This window comes from Phocoena phocoena, chromosome 6 (genome assembly GCF_963924675.1).
Source record: "Phocoena phocoena chromosome 6, mPhoPho1.1, whole genome shotgun sequence".
Taxonomy (NCBI): Eukaryota; Metazoa; Chordata; class Mammalia; order Artiodactyla; family Phocoenidae; genus Phocoena; species Phocoena phocoena.
In genome coordinates, this window is record NC_089224.1 from 91,506,816 (window position 1) to 91,523,481 (window position 16,666).

The following is a 16,666-nucleotide window of genomic DNA, read 5'->3' on the forward strand; positions in this document are numbered from 1 at the left end:
TACATGCCAGGCCTTTCCAAATGATGGTTTTGGAGTGATAACACATTCAAACTGCTAAGCTGTTTTCCTCTAGAAAACATGGATACAATTCTTTTTATGCTAGTATTGCAGATCCAGCATTCTAGCTTGCTTTTAAATTTTATTTTATTGCATAAACAAACAAAATAATTACGGAGGCAGAAAAGCATAGAGGTTTCAAACGTAGGCCCAGAAGTCAGGCAGTGCCGCGTGGTGATCAGTAACCTCCAGGATGCACTGGAGATTAGGTAAGATGATAGAGGTGAGGATCAGTGGTATTGAATGAATACCTATAGTATTAAACCCTATGACAATGAACGAATGAATATGCCTATGGTTCTGAAATACAAAAATTCAAAAGAAACTAGTGATTACAACCTTTTTTGGCCCAGGAGAGATGGGAGGCAGGGGACTGCTGTGAGAAGTGAGTAGTTTTGTGTGACCCAGAGGTCAAATGTTTGCTTTTAGGTATCAGTTAACACTGATGGTGGGTTGTCCAATTGGAGTTTAAACGTGTTTATCCCGACAGGTGATTCAGGTATAATTCATGGAAACCCTGGGCTTCACTAGGTCTCCCAATATCCCAGTCGTTGTAAGAAATATGTCAGATTTACTGCTTGAAAAAGGTAAGATGAACTATAATTACTTTAAAAATCAAAACAAAGACATTTCTTTCCCAAAAACATAGCTTTCAGAGGATAAAATTCTAAAATACAAGAAATCCAATCAATTGAAAATCTGTTAGCGTATCCCTAAAAGAACAAAAAAATCCAAAAATAAAATCTTATTGTTAAAAATTGAAATGTCTTTCTTTTCACCTTCCTGTTTATCAGGAAAGATATGGCCAATTTTAAATGGACCAATGTTTAGCAAAAAAAAAACAAGCATTGGACTTCTGATTCTGGTGTTGATTCACTGGTTTGGGAATCCAAGCTGTTATCTATTACTTTATTTTGTATTCCCTTCATTTTAATTAATACAATTAACAGTGATGGTGCCAGATATAAGGCAGATTAAAACCAGGTCATCCTTCTGGTAAACTGGTCTGGTAAAACCAGGTGGGCTATTTTTGGGGGGGGGGCAGGGGACGTCGGGTGCTGGTGTTGGAGGAGGGTTTGCACCCACAGCTTAAAATGAGGCTTGTAGGTAAACCAGATTTCAGTGAGCTACCCATGATCAAGGACCTGGGGTCCATGGACTCAAAGGCGGACATAGATGGGTTTCAGGGGTGGTGTGAGGATCCAATGAAAGTGCTGGAATGATGTGTGACGTATAGCTTTTTCTAGGGAGAATACCCATAATCTTCATGGGTCACTTAAAAGTCTGCACGCCACCCCAGGGCCTTAGAACCTACTCTGGTTTCCAATTCCTTACGGGCTTGGCTGCTTCCTTTCACGAGGTTCTCGCTCATCCACTTAAATTGCTTTTGGGATTTTCTTATTCTTTTTGTTTTCTTACAAGATTTCAGCCCTGGAGGGAGACCTGTTCTCACCCTCAGCACATATTCCCTACTTTGTTACATCCCAGGTTTTGCATAAAGCCTCTGCTCCCCACTGATGTGAATCCACAATACTGTGGTTTTCTCTTTTGTATATATTTTTCAAGGAAGAACGTTTCCTGAACATGCTGAGACCACTGCCTGAACAAGAGTTGGGAATTCAAACAAGAACTTAGAGATGAACCTGAGTTTAATTTCATTTGCATTTTTAAAAAAAGATAGCACCTTTATTTTATCTTCTCAAAGCCATTTCTCTAAAACAATTTTTTTCTGTTATAAACTTCACCCCCCCACAAATCAGTGCTGCATCTCGGTATCTGACCAGTTTAACAACAGATTTGCCCATGCTTCTGTCTGTCTAGTAATATATGTGATTTTTTTCACTTTTGATTGTTTATGAAATAAAAGTTGTGATCTTGGCAGTTCCTCAAAAAGTTCAACATAGAGTTGCCGTATGACGCAGCTATTCCCATCTCAGTTATATACCCAAGAGAACTGAAAACATATGTTCACAAATGTTCATATTATTCATAAGAGTCAAAAAGTGGAAGCAAGCCAAATGTCTATTAATTGATGAATGGATAAACAAAATGTGGCTTATCCTTACAATGGAATATTATATAGCCATTAAAAAGGAATGAAGTACTAATACATGCTACAACATGGATGAAACTTGAAAACATTGCATTTAGCGAAAGAAGCCAGTCACAAAAGACCACATATTGTGTTATTCCATTTATATGAAATGTCCAGAATAGGCAAATACATAGACAGAAATCCAAAGACAGAAAGTAAATTAGTGGTTGCTAAAAGATATGGGGAGGGGAGAATTGGTAGTGACTACAGATATGGAGTTTCTTTTTGGAATCATGGAAATGTTCTGTAATTAGATAGTTGTGATATTTGTATGACATTACGAATATGCTAAAAAAATACTGAATTATATACATTAAAATGGTTAACATGGTGAATTTCAAGTTTTTTAAAAGCTGTGATCTTTGAGATGATGAAAGAAAGATAAAGATGGTAACAGAATATTCTTGTGCTATTCTGGGAGTGTAAAACTTGGGGTACATTCAGGTGGGATCTTCTGAATGCTCTAGGACCTCATTTTTAAACTCTTTAAACATAAGGATCTCCTATGCAATCTACAATCCACAAACCTGGGGTTGCAGGATTCCCAGGCCACTTGCATTAACCCTCACCCCCATACCCACCAGGAGTCTGTGGCTCACAGTCTGGAACACTTGCTCCGGAATGATTATGTCAGCAAGCTGATTTTTCTCCCCGGACATAAGATGTGTTGTGTGACCGTATGGTACTGCTATTTTGGTTTTAAGTATATAAAAAAAAGGCGAAGTGATTGTACCAATTCACTTTTATCCCTATGAATCCACCCAACACAATGTCATCTTCTCAGGTCACAATGCCAAGCACCCAACATACACGTACGTAGGCAAATAACCAGGACAACTGCTGAAACAATGGAATCCTCTTGATTTTACTGGTTAGGGTTGAGCTGCCAAAGGTACTGGGTTTTCATACACAGTAACAGCCAACTTGTTTGTGATCAGACTTCCAGTGACATCAACCTTCTGAAACATCTGTGAACCCAGGGGGGCATGGGGAAGAAGCAGCAGGCTCAGAGCCTCCTGAGAACAATGGCCAAAAAGCCCATGCATCCCTCCTCGGAAGCAAAGCCAACCTGACACGTATGTAACACTGAGTTTCCCGGCTTCCTCAAGAAAACTTCAGTTTTGCCCTGGAGGTTTCCATCAGAGAGCCGGAAGTGAAGAGCAGAAGACTGAGAAAGCAGGTTAGAAGAGGAGGGATTGGCAAGAGGTAACAACCCCAGAAACAGATATTTCCCCCGTACTGTACAGGAACACATTTTGTATCGTGTACACAACATAAAGAACGGCTAAAGCTGTTTTAAAAGTACAGCCGGGGTCATGTAGTATTGGGGTGGGGGGTAAAAGTTCCCAAATACCACAGTTGCCCCCAGACAGCTTCACCAATGGAGCAGACAGCAGTGCAAACCATCAATGAGAAAAGCGTTGGTCTGTGAAAGGCAAGCCAAGCCCTGCACATCTGGATAGCGCCTGATGACATCACTGCACCACACCAAGGTACAAAAGGGGCTGATGTTTGTAATGATGACCATGACTCATCAAGAAAAGGTTAAATACTCTCCAGTATACTCTGTTTACTAAGGCAGGGAAGTGTGTAATATATTTTAGAAAGATTTCCCTCAAAAAAATATTAAAATTGTATAGATTCAGCACTTAAAGGGTTAATCCTCTGTTATCTGAATATTTGCGTACATTACCTCATTTTACAACGATGCTAGTCAATGAGGCATTACTTTTTTTTTTATAATCATTAGTATCAAATTATTGGCACCATTGAGGTTTAAGGATAGGGACAGGAGAGCAAATTATACAACATAAAAATACAGTTCTGATACAAATATACGAGATCAGTTCCACTCAAGTGGTCATAAGAAATGGATGGACATTTTACACACAAGGAAATACAGCTAGTAAGTCACCACATGGAAAAGTGCTCAGCCTTGCTAGCAATTAATGAAATAAAACCACCTTTCAAGAAACAACTATACGCACTTATTAAACTAGCAAAAATAAATTAAAATGGCACAACCCAATACTGGCAGAACTACTGGTAAATAGAAATGCTTATACATTGCTGGTGGCATCATAAATTGTAGAGGGGATTCAAGCATTCAGAGAGGATGGGGGGTTGAACTTGATGACCTTTAAGGTCTTTTCAACCCAGAGACTGGATCTTTCTAGAAAGCAATCTGGCAATATGAAACAAGAGCTATAAAATACCTCATGCTCTTTGACCTTGTAATCTCTCTTTGGAGATATTCCCAAGGGGAGAATCCAAAAGAAGGAACATTTTTTACAAAGATATTCATAGCAGCACTATTTATAAGAGTGAAAAGTTAGATATAACTCAAATATCTAGTAATGGCAAGAAGTGAGGTTAATCATGTTACATGGATACAAAGAAATCAAAATTGGTGACAGCAGGATCAGTGTTGAAAAGAGGAGCTGTGTGTTAGATGGACGTAATCAAAGACCATGTACACACTGACCATACTGATGTAAAAATGTGTGCATATTCATTGAGAAAGCATGGGAAACATTTCAGAGGGCTAGTCTGTGGTTAGGGGGTTCTTAATTATTTCTGCAAAGTTGTTCAAGTGCATAATAAAAATTTAAAAACACATTTCTTGAAACTATATAAAAAGAGAGCAAAGTTTCTTCTGGTCAAGTTTCTATCAACAGGACATGAGTTGATCAACTTTAGAAATAATTTTCCTTTATGGAACACCCAAATGAATCCTGATATCAAGTCACTTTGTAAGGATTTTTAGACAATTTAAACTATAATGTCTTACTTTGGGTTCAATAATACATTTTATATATCCCCAATAATATCATAAACCGTAAGTTCACAAGTTACATTGTATTTCAGGTTAAGCTGAAGCACCTTCAGCTCTGGCGACTGCAACTTTCCCTTTTTAGTTCACCTACTTGTGTCTGAATAAAAATGAATGTTAAAGACTTTATAAGATCTGTGTGTTTACCAGTGTAAATGAAAAACCAGCAGTAAAGAATTATTCTCTCATTAAAAATGACTCTAACAAACAGTCAAAGCTTGGTGCAAGTGTCAATCATACAAAATCACATGGTTGAGATTGACAGCAAAGGATTCCGTGCCATATTAACCCCTGTGGTTATTAATATACACACACAGGTACTTCTGAAAAGGAATCCTGGTTTTCCCATCTTTCTTCTAGGCTTACCAAATCCTGTCTCAACTACACTGAGTAGCAGAAAAACTCTAATACTCAGGAGACATAAAATATCTTTTCCGATAGAAGTCAAGCCAGAAGTTGGCTTTGACTAACCACAGAGACCTGGGCCAACAGAGCACACATTTGTATGTCGTGCTAGAGGGATCACACAAAGCCCGAAGAAAGAAAACGGACAGAAGGCACCATGCCATCCTCCAGGCACCAAGGGGAGAATTTCACAGTTCGGTCATCAACAGTCTTTTCATCATTTTCTCTCTCTCCAGTTCCTGCCGGAGCGTCTCTGCACTGAAAAACAATACGGTGACAAAATGGTGAGATACACGCTCAAAAACGGTAAGAGCAGTCTCAGTTTAAATGTCGTCTCCCAGGTTCTTTCCCAATCTGAGTTCTTGACTTTCTCTTTCAGGCTCCTTAAGGACCCCCTACACTTGCTAGCATTACGGTGACCTGAAATAGGCTTCCTATAGGTTTCCCCCACCAGACGGAGAGCTTCTGAAAGCACCGCTCCTCAGGGGACTGACTGTTATATATGCCATTCCTCTCTGAAACCCTGGAGCCTAGCACAGGATCTGGCACATAGCAGCCTCTCAGTAAAGGTCATTTAAATGAATGGGGAAATGTCCAGGGGTTAGACTTCTTTAAATCACGTTTTCAATTGGTTTCATATGCACTTTCTCCCAGAATTACCTCCAATGTTTTAATAAATAAAATTGAATTGAATACATAAAATTGAAGTAAAATTGGCTGCTTTAAGAGGTTGCTGCTGAGTTCTCGGCCCTCGAGCCTAGTTGCCTATCTATGGAATTTATCTCCACTGTTTAGGTGCACGCATACACACACACACACACACACACACACACACACACCCCACAGGAAGTACACGTCTTGAAAGGCACAATCAATTTTTTAAATAATTTCATTCAGAGTAGAAAGCAATGTTTCTACTATGGCCAAGAAGGCTTTACACAATCTGGCCCCAGTTTCATGGGTTTCCTCTCCTGTCGTTCACTACCTCTGTGGCTGCACCAGCCCCCTTAACTCTTTCTTAACCATGCCAGGCTCACTCCACCTCAGAAGCCTTAGCACCAGCTCTTCCCTCTGACTACTACACTCCTTTCTCAAATATCTGCAGCTTGCTCCCCTCACCACCTTCAGCTCTCTGCTTAAATGCCACCTGGGTGAGACCATCCCAGCATGCCCTATTGCCCTTCATGGATTTATGTTTCTCCCTAGCACTTGTCACTATCTCACACACACATACACACACTCATTCAATGTCTCTCTCCCCTCCCCCAACACTAAACTGTAAACTCCGGAAAGGTAGCACTTTCATCTGATTTGTTCACTCTACAGCCCTGGCACCTAGAATAGCGTCTAGCCTTTGACGACATTTCAATAAACACCAATATTCAGAGAATATTCAGAGACTACATGAATAAAAGAATGAATAAGAGAGTGGTAGATGTCACGAACACAATGCACCTAGAGCCTGTGCCCGGTTTCCTGTCATCAGAGTTATCTCTTGGTACCCGCTGATCTGACTCACCTGGCCACTGGAGAAACAGGCTTCCGAATGGTGTAGATGGTCTGCACTGTGGAGACGGTCTCTGTCAAAGGCCTCAGGGTTGCTGCTGGAATCAGTGGGGAAGACTGGCCAGGACAGCACTGTAATTTACTGTCTCTAAAGTCTGCCTGGAGAGGAAACAGAAAAGAGGAAATCAGTCTCAGTTTGGGTTCCATTTTCACACTGTCAGCTGCTCCCTAAGACTTACCACACAGTCCCTGTTATTTCATTTATTTAAGAAATTTTACTTATTTATTTATGGCTGCGTTGGGTCCTCATTGCTGCACACGAGCTTTCTCTAGTTGCAGCGAGCGGGGGCTACTCTTCGTTGCGGTGCGCGGGCTTCTCATTGCAGTGGCTTCTCTTGTTGTGGAGCATGGGTTCCATGCGCATGGGTTTCAGTAGTTGTGGCACGCGGGCTCAGTAGTTGTGGCACGTGGGCTCTAGAATGCAGGCTCAGTAGTTGTGGCGCACGGGCTTAGTTGCTCCGCGGCATGTGGGATCTTCCCGGACCAGGGCTCGAACTCGTGTCCCCTGCATTGGCAGGCGTATTCTTAACCACTGCGCCACCAGGGAAGCCCAGTCCCTGTTATTTTCTAATAATAGTTAATCAATTGCCATTTATTAAATGATATTGCTTAGTGCTAGCCACTATGCTAAGCACTTGACATTCATGACCTCTGGACAATCTTAAAGGTAGAGGTCATGTTTCATCACATGTTAGACACCATCATTTGTAAGACGCACCATTTTTGCACGTGCCACAGAGAAAGAAAAAGTAACCATTCGAACTCTGTCATGTACACTGTTGTAATAAACATTCTGATTTCAGAGATGTTAGAAGGTGGAAGAACGCACATCTTGGAACTGATTTTATGGAAAAGGAAAGTGAGGCTCAAAGAGGTTAAGTAATCTTCCCAAGGTCACACAGTTAGTAAGTATTAAGAACCAGTGTGTAGAACCAGGGTTGGCTGACTTCAAAATTGGTGTTTTTTACCATTATAACAGTGGTTCCCAAAGTATGGGCCCCAGACTAGCAGCATCAGTACCATCTTGAAACTTGGTGAAAATGCAAATTCTCAGGCCCCAACTAAGACCTTTGGAACCAGAATGCTTGGGGACAAAGTCCAGCAATCTGTGTTTTTACGAGACCTTCAGATGATTCTGATATATGGTAGAGTTTGAGAACTACTGGTCTAGAGTACACTGCCTCATTTGGAGAAGATAATTTATTGTTGTTTTCATTACAAAGCAAGATATGCTTATTACTTTACATAGAAAAGTCAGAAGATATATAAAAGTAAAGAAATGAAGTAATTCCATAATCCCTTACTATCACTGTCAGTGTATTTCCTCATAGCGTTTTTTCTATGCATAATTTTTGTTTGTTTTATATCCTTTCAGTAGTACCAGCTATATATATATTTTTTTTTTCTTTTAACATCTTTATTGGGGTATAATTGCTTTACAATGGTGTGTTAGTTTCTGCTTTATAACAAAGTGAATCTGTTATACATATACATATGTTCCCATATCTCTTCCCTCTTGCGTCTCCCTCCCTCCCACCCTCCCTATCCCAACCCTCCAGGCGGTCACAAAGCACCGAGCCGATATCCCTGTGCTATGCGGCTGCTTCCCACTAGCTATCTACCCCAGCTATATATTTTATAATTTGAGTTTTCATGCTAGTTCCTGGCCCTAAACTTGAGAAAATTTTCACGTGGCTTTCTAAAGAAGAGGTTTTAATTATCAAATGAGCAATATATTTCTAGTGATTAGACAGACGATGAGCTGTCCCTCCTAGGGAAACATGGAAAACCACAAAAATACCAGGTGTACTTGTAGTTCTGTAAGGGTATATTTGGCTTGAGCAATGGGGAGAATCTTATCTTTGAGAGGTCCTGAAAGACTACTACTGAGAAATACAAGCCCTTGTTTGTTTTACAAGTGCCTCTAGAGAGACAACTGACCTGGCCTGGGCTGGAGCAATGCCTAAGAATTGACCACGAGAACAGGAGCATCGTAGAGTTGCTAGCATGTGATGTTTGCCACAGGGAGCTTCCACAAACTTTGGGCTGTAGTGGTCACTTGTGTGGTTTACCAGATAATCCTGGCTCATTGATTTCCATGGTAGGATTACACTTCCCCACCCCACTTTGAAGTTAGGCATGACCATGTGCCTTGTTTTGGCCAAAGAAATGTACTGCCATGTTTTATTTCCATTGGAAGATTTAAGTGTTAGTGTGTGATTTGTCACCTCTTTTTTTTCACCTCTGCCACTGTGACTAGCAATGTTTCAGATGGCAGCTGCTCCATTAGCCTGGGTCCCAGAAACAGAGCAACACAGAGCACAATGCATAGCCCACCCCTAACAGACATGCAGCGTGAGTAGGAAATTCAATTTGTCATTTTAAAGCATGACTTAGCCCAGCCTTCCTGATACAGGAGCTGGGGTAAGAAGTTATTTTGTTGTTTCAGTGAAGTGGGTGGAGGTTGGGCTTTTGATGGCAATTTTGATCCTTTCTGGAAAAAAGAGGGAAATTTACACTTACATACAAAGGCAAAAGTGGGTAAAAGTACCAGGGCCTTAGCATGAATCAGGGCAGTGGCACCAGATTTTATTAATAGTCATTATATTCTTTACTGCCATGCACTCAAAGTAGAAAAAGAAAGAGCCAGCTTCACTTAAGAATGACCTTAGGGGGACTTCCCTGGTGGTGCAGTGGTTAAGAATCCACCTGCCAATGCAGGAGACACAGGTTCAAGCCCTGGTCCGGGAAGATCCCACATGCTGTGGAGCAACTAAGCCCGTGTGCCACAACTACTGAGTCCGCGCTCTAGAGCCCACGAGCCACAACTACTGAGCCTGTGTGCCACAACTACTGAGCCTACGCTCTAGAGCCCGCGTGCTGCAACTACTGAAGCCTGTGCACCTAGAGCCTGTGCTCCACAACAAGAGACGCCACTGCAATGAGAAGCCCGCGCACCGCAAGGAAGAGTAGCTCCTGCTCGCCGCAGCTAGAGAAAGTCGACTCGCAGCAATGAAGACCAACGCAGCCAGAAATAAATAAATAAATAAAAAAGAATGACCTTAGGGAGCAGTGAAAATTACTATTATCAAATCTCAACCCTGAGAACTTGCCTTCCTATTTGTTGAATGAAGAAATGAATGAACGAACTTCTGCTGGAACAAAGCAGATAACACAGGGACAGACCAGGTTAGGCAGAAGAACATGGGACAGAAATCTGACCAGAGCCAGGCAGGGGCCCTCATCTTAGACAGACCAAGGCCCTGGGCTGAGTATCAAGTAGAGTTAACAGGCTCAAATACAAGACAGAAACTGGTCTCAGGATTAAGCAAGGAGCCTGGTTGTTGAAACCAGACCCAAGGTCAATGCTGGATCAACGGCCAGAAAAACTTTGTGTGGAGTTCCCTGGAGCCGCTGAGCTCCCCCATGACTGTGGTCAGGATAGGTGTGGAGGCCTGTGGAGAGGGCAACCCTGTAGCAAGGTCAAGTGTCTTGACCTTGGAGGGGAGGAAAAGATAATATGACACAGGGGGGTAAGAAAATTAGGAAGCTGAAGCTCATGAATTTGGCTTCTGTTACCATCCAGCTGTTAGTAACTCCCTAATTATAATCTCCAGTCTAGTCCTGTCTCTTGATACAGACTTGGATATCCAACTACCCATTCACTGTTTCCATTCAGATGTTTCCAAGGCATTTCTAACACATCATGGCCAAAGGCAAACTCTTCATCCCTCCCAATCCACTCTTCCCTAAGATTTCCTTATCTCAGTGAATGGACCCACTCTCCATCCACATTCTGCAAGTCAGAAATCTGGGAGCCCTTTTTGGCCCTCCCTCTCCCTCATCCAATCCAATTCCTTACCAGCCTCTTTTTTTTTTTTTAAGAATCTTTTTTTTTTTTAAGATTTTTTTTTTGATGTGGACCATTTTTAAAGTCTTTATTGAATTTGTTACAATATTGCTTCTGTTTTATGTTTTGGGTTTTTGGCCTCAAGGCATGTGGGATCCTAGCTCCCCAACTGGAGATTGAACCAACACCCCCTTGCACTGCAAGGTGAAGTCTTAACCACTGAAATGCCAGGGAAGTCCCCCTTACCAGCCTCTTAAATATCCCCCTGATCTGTGCACACCTCTCCACCTCCACCGTCAACACCTCTCTGGATCACACCCTCTGCCTTCTCTCCCTTGAACTATTGCCCTAGATTTCTAGGCTACTTCCCTGAGTCCACTCTGCCTGAACCCAGCTCTGCTCCCACTGCCATCACAGGGCTCATTTCCAAATGCAGCTGCCCTGTTACTATCCTGCTCAAAGTCCTTCAAAGGCTTCCCATTGCTAGTAGGATCCAGATCAGAGCCCCTCCTTTGGCCTACAAAGCCAAGCATGGTTTTGCCCTATAGGGTTTGTCCCTGCTTTCCTCCCCTTCCTCCTCTCATGCCTCACACCCTTGCTCTCTGCCTTCTAGGCCCACTGGCCTTCATTTCATTCCCCTGAATGTGGGATGACTCCTCTGCCCCAGGACTCTGGTTCATGCTGTTCCCCCTGCCTGCTCCAGCTGCCTCAAAGCCCTCTTGCCCAGTTCTTAAAAGTCCCAGCATGGTTTCTGACATTGGTTTCCTGCTCCATCTTGGCCCCCAGCTTTTCAGGAAGGGCTTCCCTGGGTGACTCGCAGCACTGCCAAGGCTGGGGAGCAGGCCAGAGTGCCCGCCACGGCCAGCAGAGGAAGTAGAGCCGGAGCTTCCAGCTGGGGAGCTGTGCCTAGCCCAACTGCAGGGGCCAGATGAATGTTGCGGCAGCAGCACTGAACAGCCCGGCCCAGCCCCTGTGTCTCTGCTCTCTGGCTCTTAAAAGGCAGGTTCTGGAAGCAGATCATGACCCTAGCATGGATTGTTCTAGAAACACGCTTTTGTCTCTGCATGGACTGCTGAACACCTTCCCAGTTCTGTTCATCCTCCGAAACATGAATCAGCCACTGCTCACACCCTCCCTGTTCATGTGGCCGGCCACCTCAGGTAGCGACCATCACCTGACCCATGAGACTGCACTTCAAGCTACCCCAGGCCACCTCACAGGTCCTCTAGATTGGCCTCTGGAAGGAGCCTCAGGGACCACTTGGTTCTTGGTTCTAGGAATCGCATACTCTGATCCCTGGGAGGAGGAGAGCGCGAGGGGAAAGAGGAGGGAGCCTCTTCTGCCCACCCCCATTTGAGCCTCCCCACTTCTGCTCAGTAGATGGTGAGCTTCTGCAGAAGCTTTTAGTTAAGGAAAAAAAGCTGAGCAGCTGAAAAGAATCCTGAAAATCATCGAACTCTTTCATTTTGCAGATGAGGAAACTACGTTTAAATGTTTAAACACATTTCAACAGTTTGCAAAGAGTTTAAATAAGCTGCTCAGCGACACAGAGAGCCATGGTAACGGGAAAGCCAGTTGTCATGACTACCTGCTCTCGTTAAATACACCACCTGCCTCTCCAGCATTGAGAAACGACAGTCGTACTTGACATTTGTGGGGGTGGTCGGTGGTCGGTAAAGTACTTTCAAGTTCTTGATCCCTTTTGATCCTTGCCTCAACCAGATATAAGGAGGAGGATGTTCTTATTACTATTTCCACTTTAAATAAGATGAGACTGGTGCTCAGAGTGGTAAAATAACTTAACCTAAAATCTTACCATTATCAAGATGCAGATCCAACCCCAAAGAATTAAAAACAGGGACTCAGACAAATATAGGTACCTGCATGTTCATAGCAGCATCATTCACATTAGCCAAAAGGTGGAGACAACCCATCAATGCCCATCGATGAATGAATGGATCAACAAGTTACGGTATATAAGTACAATGGAATATTATTCCTCCATGAGAAGAAATGAAGTACTGATATATCTTACAGCGTGCATGAGCCTTACAAACATTATGCTAAGTGACAGAAGCCAGACACAATAGGTCACACAGTATATGATTCCATTTTTATGGAATATCCAAACTGGGCAAATCCAAAAAGACAGAATGGTTGTTGACAGGGGCCGGAGGGAAGGGGAAAATGGGAAGTGACTGTTTGATGGGTATGAGGTTTCCTTTGGGGGTGATGAAAAGGTTTTAGAATTAGATAGGGGTGGTAGCTGCATGACACTGAATGTACTAAATGTCACTGAATTGTCACTTTAAAATGGTTGATTTTATGTTACATGAAGCTCACCTCAATAAAACAAAACTAGAAGATGCAGACCCCCAAACCCCAGCTCCCTCCCAGACTCACAGAGTTCACAGTGATCAAAAGAAGCTATTGGGGGCTTCCCTGATGGCGCAGTGGTTGAGAGTCCGCCTGCCGAGGCAGGGGACGCGGGTTCGTGCCCCAGTCCGGGAGGATCCCACAAGCCGTGGAGCGGCTGGGCCCGTGAGCCATGGCCGCTGAGCCTGCGCGTCTGGAGCCTGTGCTCCGCAACGGGAGAGGCCACAACAGTGAGAGGCCCGCGTACCGCAAAAAGAAAAAAAAAAAAAAAAAAAAAGAAGCTGTTGGCACTGCTGGCTGGCGAACCACAGGAAAGCACGCCACCTGGGAACAATATCTCGAAACACAGATCTGTTTTCCGGATCTACTTACGGTAAACTGTGGCCCTGTTATGAATGGATCAGGAAAAGGGGTCACTGTATCAGCCGGGAATGTTTTTATCTTCAAAAAAGAGACAGAGAAGAGTGTTACTTTCAGATTAGAAAACAAAGTTTTGAAATCTTTGGCAGTGCATTTTTGAACGGAACTGAAGGTTTCAGGGGGACACACACCGAGCCTTCATTACTTGTTGAAGAAATACACCAAGGGTCGCTAGGAGTGTTGCCCAGCGCTCGTATCTGTGCCCATTGTTGTGCTATAGGGCCAGGCCGCTGCAAGGAAGACAGGCTGGAGTCTTCCTCGCCCTGACCACGACCAGGGCATATAATGAGGCAGGTGAGGGCTCCCTGGGGGCCTGCTGACGGCTCCCCTGCAGCTCTGAAGAGTGGACTAGAGGCCGCTGAGAGGGCACATCTGGGAACACAGTATATCAGAGTGGACAGAGTACCAGGAGGCCTGGACTAATCAGGCCAGGAGGATTCCCTGTCTGTTCACTTTAGTTGCTGGGCTCCCCGTAAACTCTGGGCCATAGAGGGAAACCTCAGGGAAACCCATGTAAGCATGGGAGAATCCCACCACCGTGGCCTTGGGAACAGAAGGCATGGTGATGAGAAGTGCCCCGTGCTGGGGTCTGAAAGAGGGTGGACGCCCCGGCATGATCAGGTAGGGCTAAGTGGCCAAAAAGAGCCTCTGCTTCCATTTCTTTCTCTTGGGTCATTTCATCTTTGGCCTCCTGGAGGCCTTGGAGGATGGGGAGCGGGGGGGGGGGGTGTATTTCTTTAAGCTGGCCTAGAGGACTGCCAGCAGGCCCAGGGTCCTGATGACTGTGGCACTAGCTTTGTCTGCAACCCACAGGGGCATAGAAACTGCCTGCTGGTGAATGCACATTGTGTCACCCGCCACCAGAGGGCTGCAGCCAAGACACCGAGGCCACCACTCCCTATGTGCCACCGCCTCAGTGTCTCTCAGAGTCTTGCCTATGGACCCTGGAGTAGCTACCTGATGGCCTTGAGTCATTCTAATGGAAGGTAAGGTAGGGAGGGTCAGGAACACATCAGACCAGACCCAAATCTGCTGGGGGTTCTGAATGACTTGAGTAGGTCTCAACTCAACTGATCTAGAAATGACAATGTCCTTGCAGTGGGCACTGAGATGTCCAGCCCAAGCCTGCTCCCCTTCCTCAAACTCTCCTTAGTCTCTTTAAACATCTCAAAATGCCCAGGGACTCAGGTGCCAACTCGGGTTGCTGGTAGCGACTGCCTGCAGCATAGCAAGAGAAGGACTGGGGGCAGCCTTTCTCCTCACAGGGCCTAACGTGGTGTTCTGAGACCAAAAGCAAAGTGACATACAGATAAGACTCAGACCATCATGAAATAAAAGGGGAAAAGAGGCTTATTATCGCTATGAAAGAAATGTGAGAGTGGGCAACTTCAAAGAATTATTTTATACCTGCTCTAAAGAAGAAAAAGACATTCCAACAGTTACACTCTGGGTTGCTGGGCTCTGGCAAAGCACATTCACTCTTCTGATCATGGCGCTGATGGTCATTGGTATCGCCACTTTAGAATGACTTTAGCAAAGCCAAAGTTGCAATATTGAACCCAGCAGGGTCTGGCCTGAGAAAATAAAATACCTGACACACAAGCTGTATGTGTTCCCTCGAATAGTGACAAACTGGAAACAAAGCACGTGTCCTGCAGTAAAGAGTTCGTTAGGTAGATGGTGGACCATTCACCTGATGGAATATACTGTATGTGGTACCAAGAGCAAGCTAGAAACAATAAAACATTAAGCAAAAAGAGGAAAACAGGAGATGGTATGGATACTCTGATTTAACTATGTAAAACTATGAATGAATACAAATAAATATTAGAAGGAAACGTGCAAAAATGAAAAAAAGTTGTGCTAGGTTGGGATTATGGGTGATTCCCTTCAAGTCATTATATAATTCTCATATTGTCATCTTGATAAATAGCAGGAAAACACAAGTTAAAAGCTTTTGTTTTCAACAGAAATGCAACTAAGAATTCTTCTCTCTGCGGAAAGCATCTATCCTCAGCACGGCTCTAGGAGAACAAACTCTTCACGGTTCTTGAGACCTAGAGACGAAGGGGCAGGACCACAGCCGTGGGTCCCAGTTTGACCAGGGATGGCTGGACTCCAAAATCTGCAATCATCCTGGAGTGAGAGCCCCTGCGGCCCCGGGCTCCTCCGGAGGTCTGGTGCTCGTGCACACCCACGGGCTGCCTCCTGGCGGCTCCTGCCCGCCTCACCTCTCCTGGCCGGGCCCCTCTCCCTGCCAGGGTACCTACCAGCCTCGTTTTGATTGGAGGGTGCATGCAAACTCCAGTGGTCTCTTCCTTCATGGGGAGAGAGAGTGGAGGAGAACAGCGAGAGTGGGCACAGTGGGGGGCGCTGGCGGGCTCTGCCTGCTCACGAGGAGAGGAGAGAAGGGAGGGGAAGGAGAGAAAGACAGCACAGTGCAAGATGGATCTGTCGACCCCAGACAGCTCTCAAGCCAGCCTCACCCGCAGCCTCCTTCCAGCCTCTGGCCACCTGGCTTCTGCTCCCTCCCTCTTCCCTCCTCTCTCCACCTTCTCTCCTCCTCTCTGGCCCTCCTCTGTCTTCTCCACTATCTGAGCAGAACGGCAGATCAAAACCCATTGCTGGGGCTGGCAGGTAGGGGCTATGTCCTGTGCCAAGTGCACAGGACCAGGGTGCTGTTGAGGATTCTAAAGCATTGCCCAGGCCAAGCCAGAAAGAGCTCAGAGGAATCAGTGAAGCCAGCCATGGGGGCAAAATGAGCAATGGCCACATACTGGAGAGTCTTTGCCTTCCATGCCCCATGGCCTCCTGTACTCTGCTAAGTAAGGGCCCACATTATAAGTGGCTAAGTGAGTAGATGCCCAACAGAGAGCTACAAGAAAGAGGTACATCAGTGAGGAGGAACACAGAGTTTAACGTGTAATCTGCCAGGGCTCCTTATCTGTGTTCAGAAAATATATTGGCCGTGACCCTCCTCCCACATCTATGGACCCAGGCCTTGGCATCTCATATTGGCACTGGGGGCTGAGGGGGCTTGCTGCTTAGCTAGGAGATACCAAGC

General features: G+C 44.6%; 1 protein-coding gene across 2 annotated transcripts in view; it reads right to left on the minus strand.

The window, feature by feature from the left end:
• Positions 1-5,578: 5,578 nt before the first annotated feature.
• The window catches only part of EPB41L4B (erythrocyte membrane protein band 4.1 like 4B), a 142,144-nt gene continuing 131,056 nt past the window's right edge, over positions 5,579-16,666 (minus strand). Inside the window, exons 23-26 of one of the 2 annotated variants that reach the window (XM_065879777.1) lie at positions 15,873-15,989; positions 13,555-13,623; positions 6,910-7,055; positions 5,579-5,648 (exon numbers count right to left, since the gene is read on the minus strand). In XM_065879777.1, coding sequence (XP_065735849.1) covers positions 5,579-5,648; positions 6,910-7,055; positions 13,555-13,623; positions 15,873-15,989 — 402 coding nt within the window. The remainder of the gene's footprint in view (positions 5,649-6,909; positions 7,056-13,554; positions 13,624-15,872; positions 15,990-16,666) is intronic. The other variant, XM_065879779.1, reaches the window with a different exon arrangement.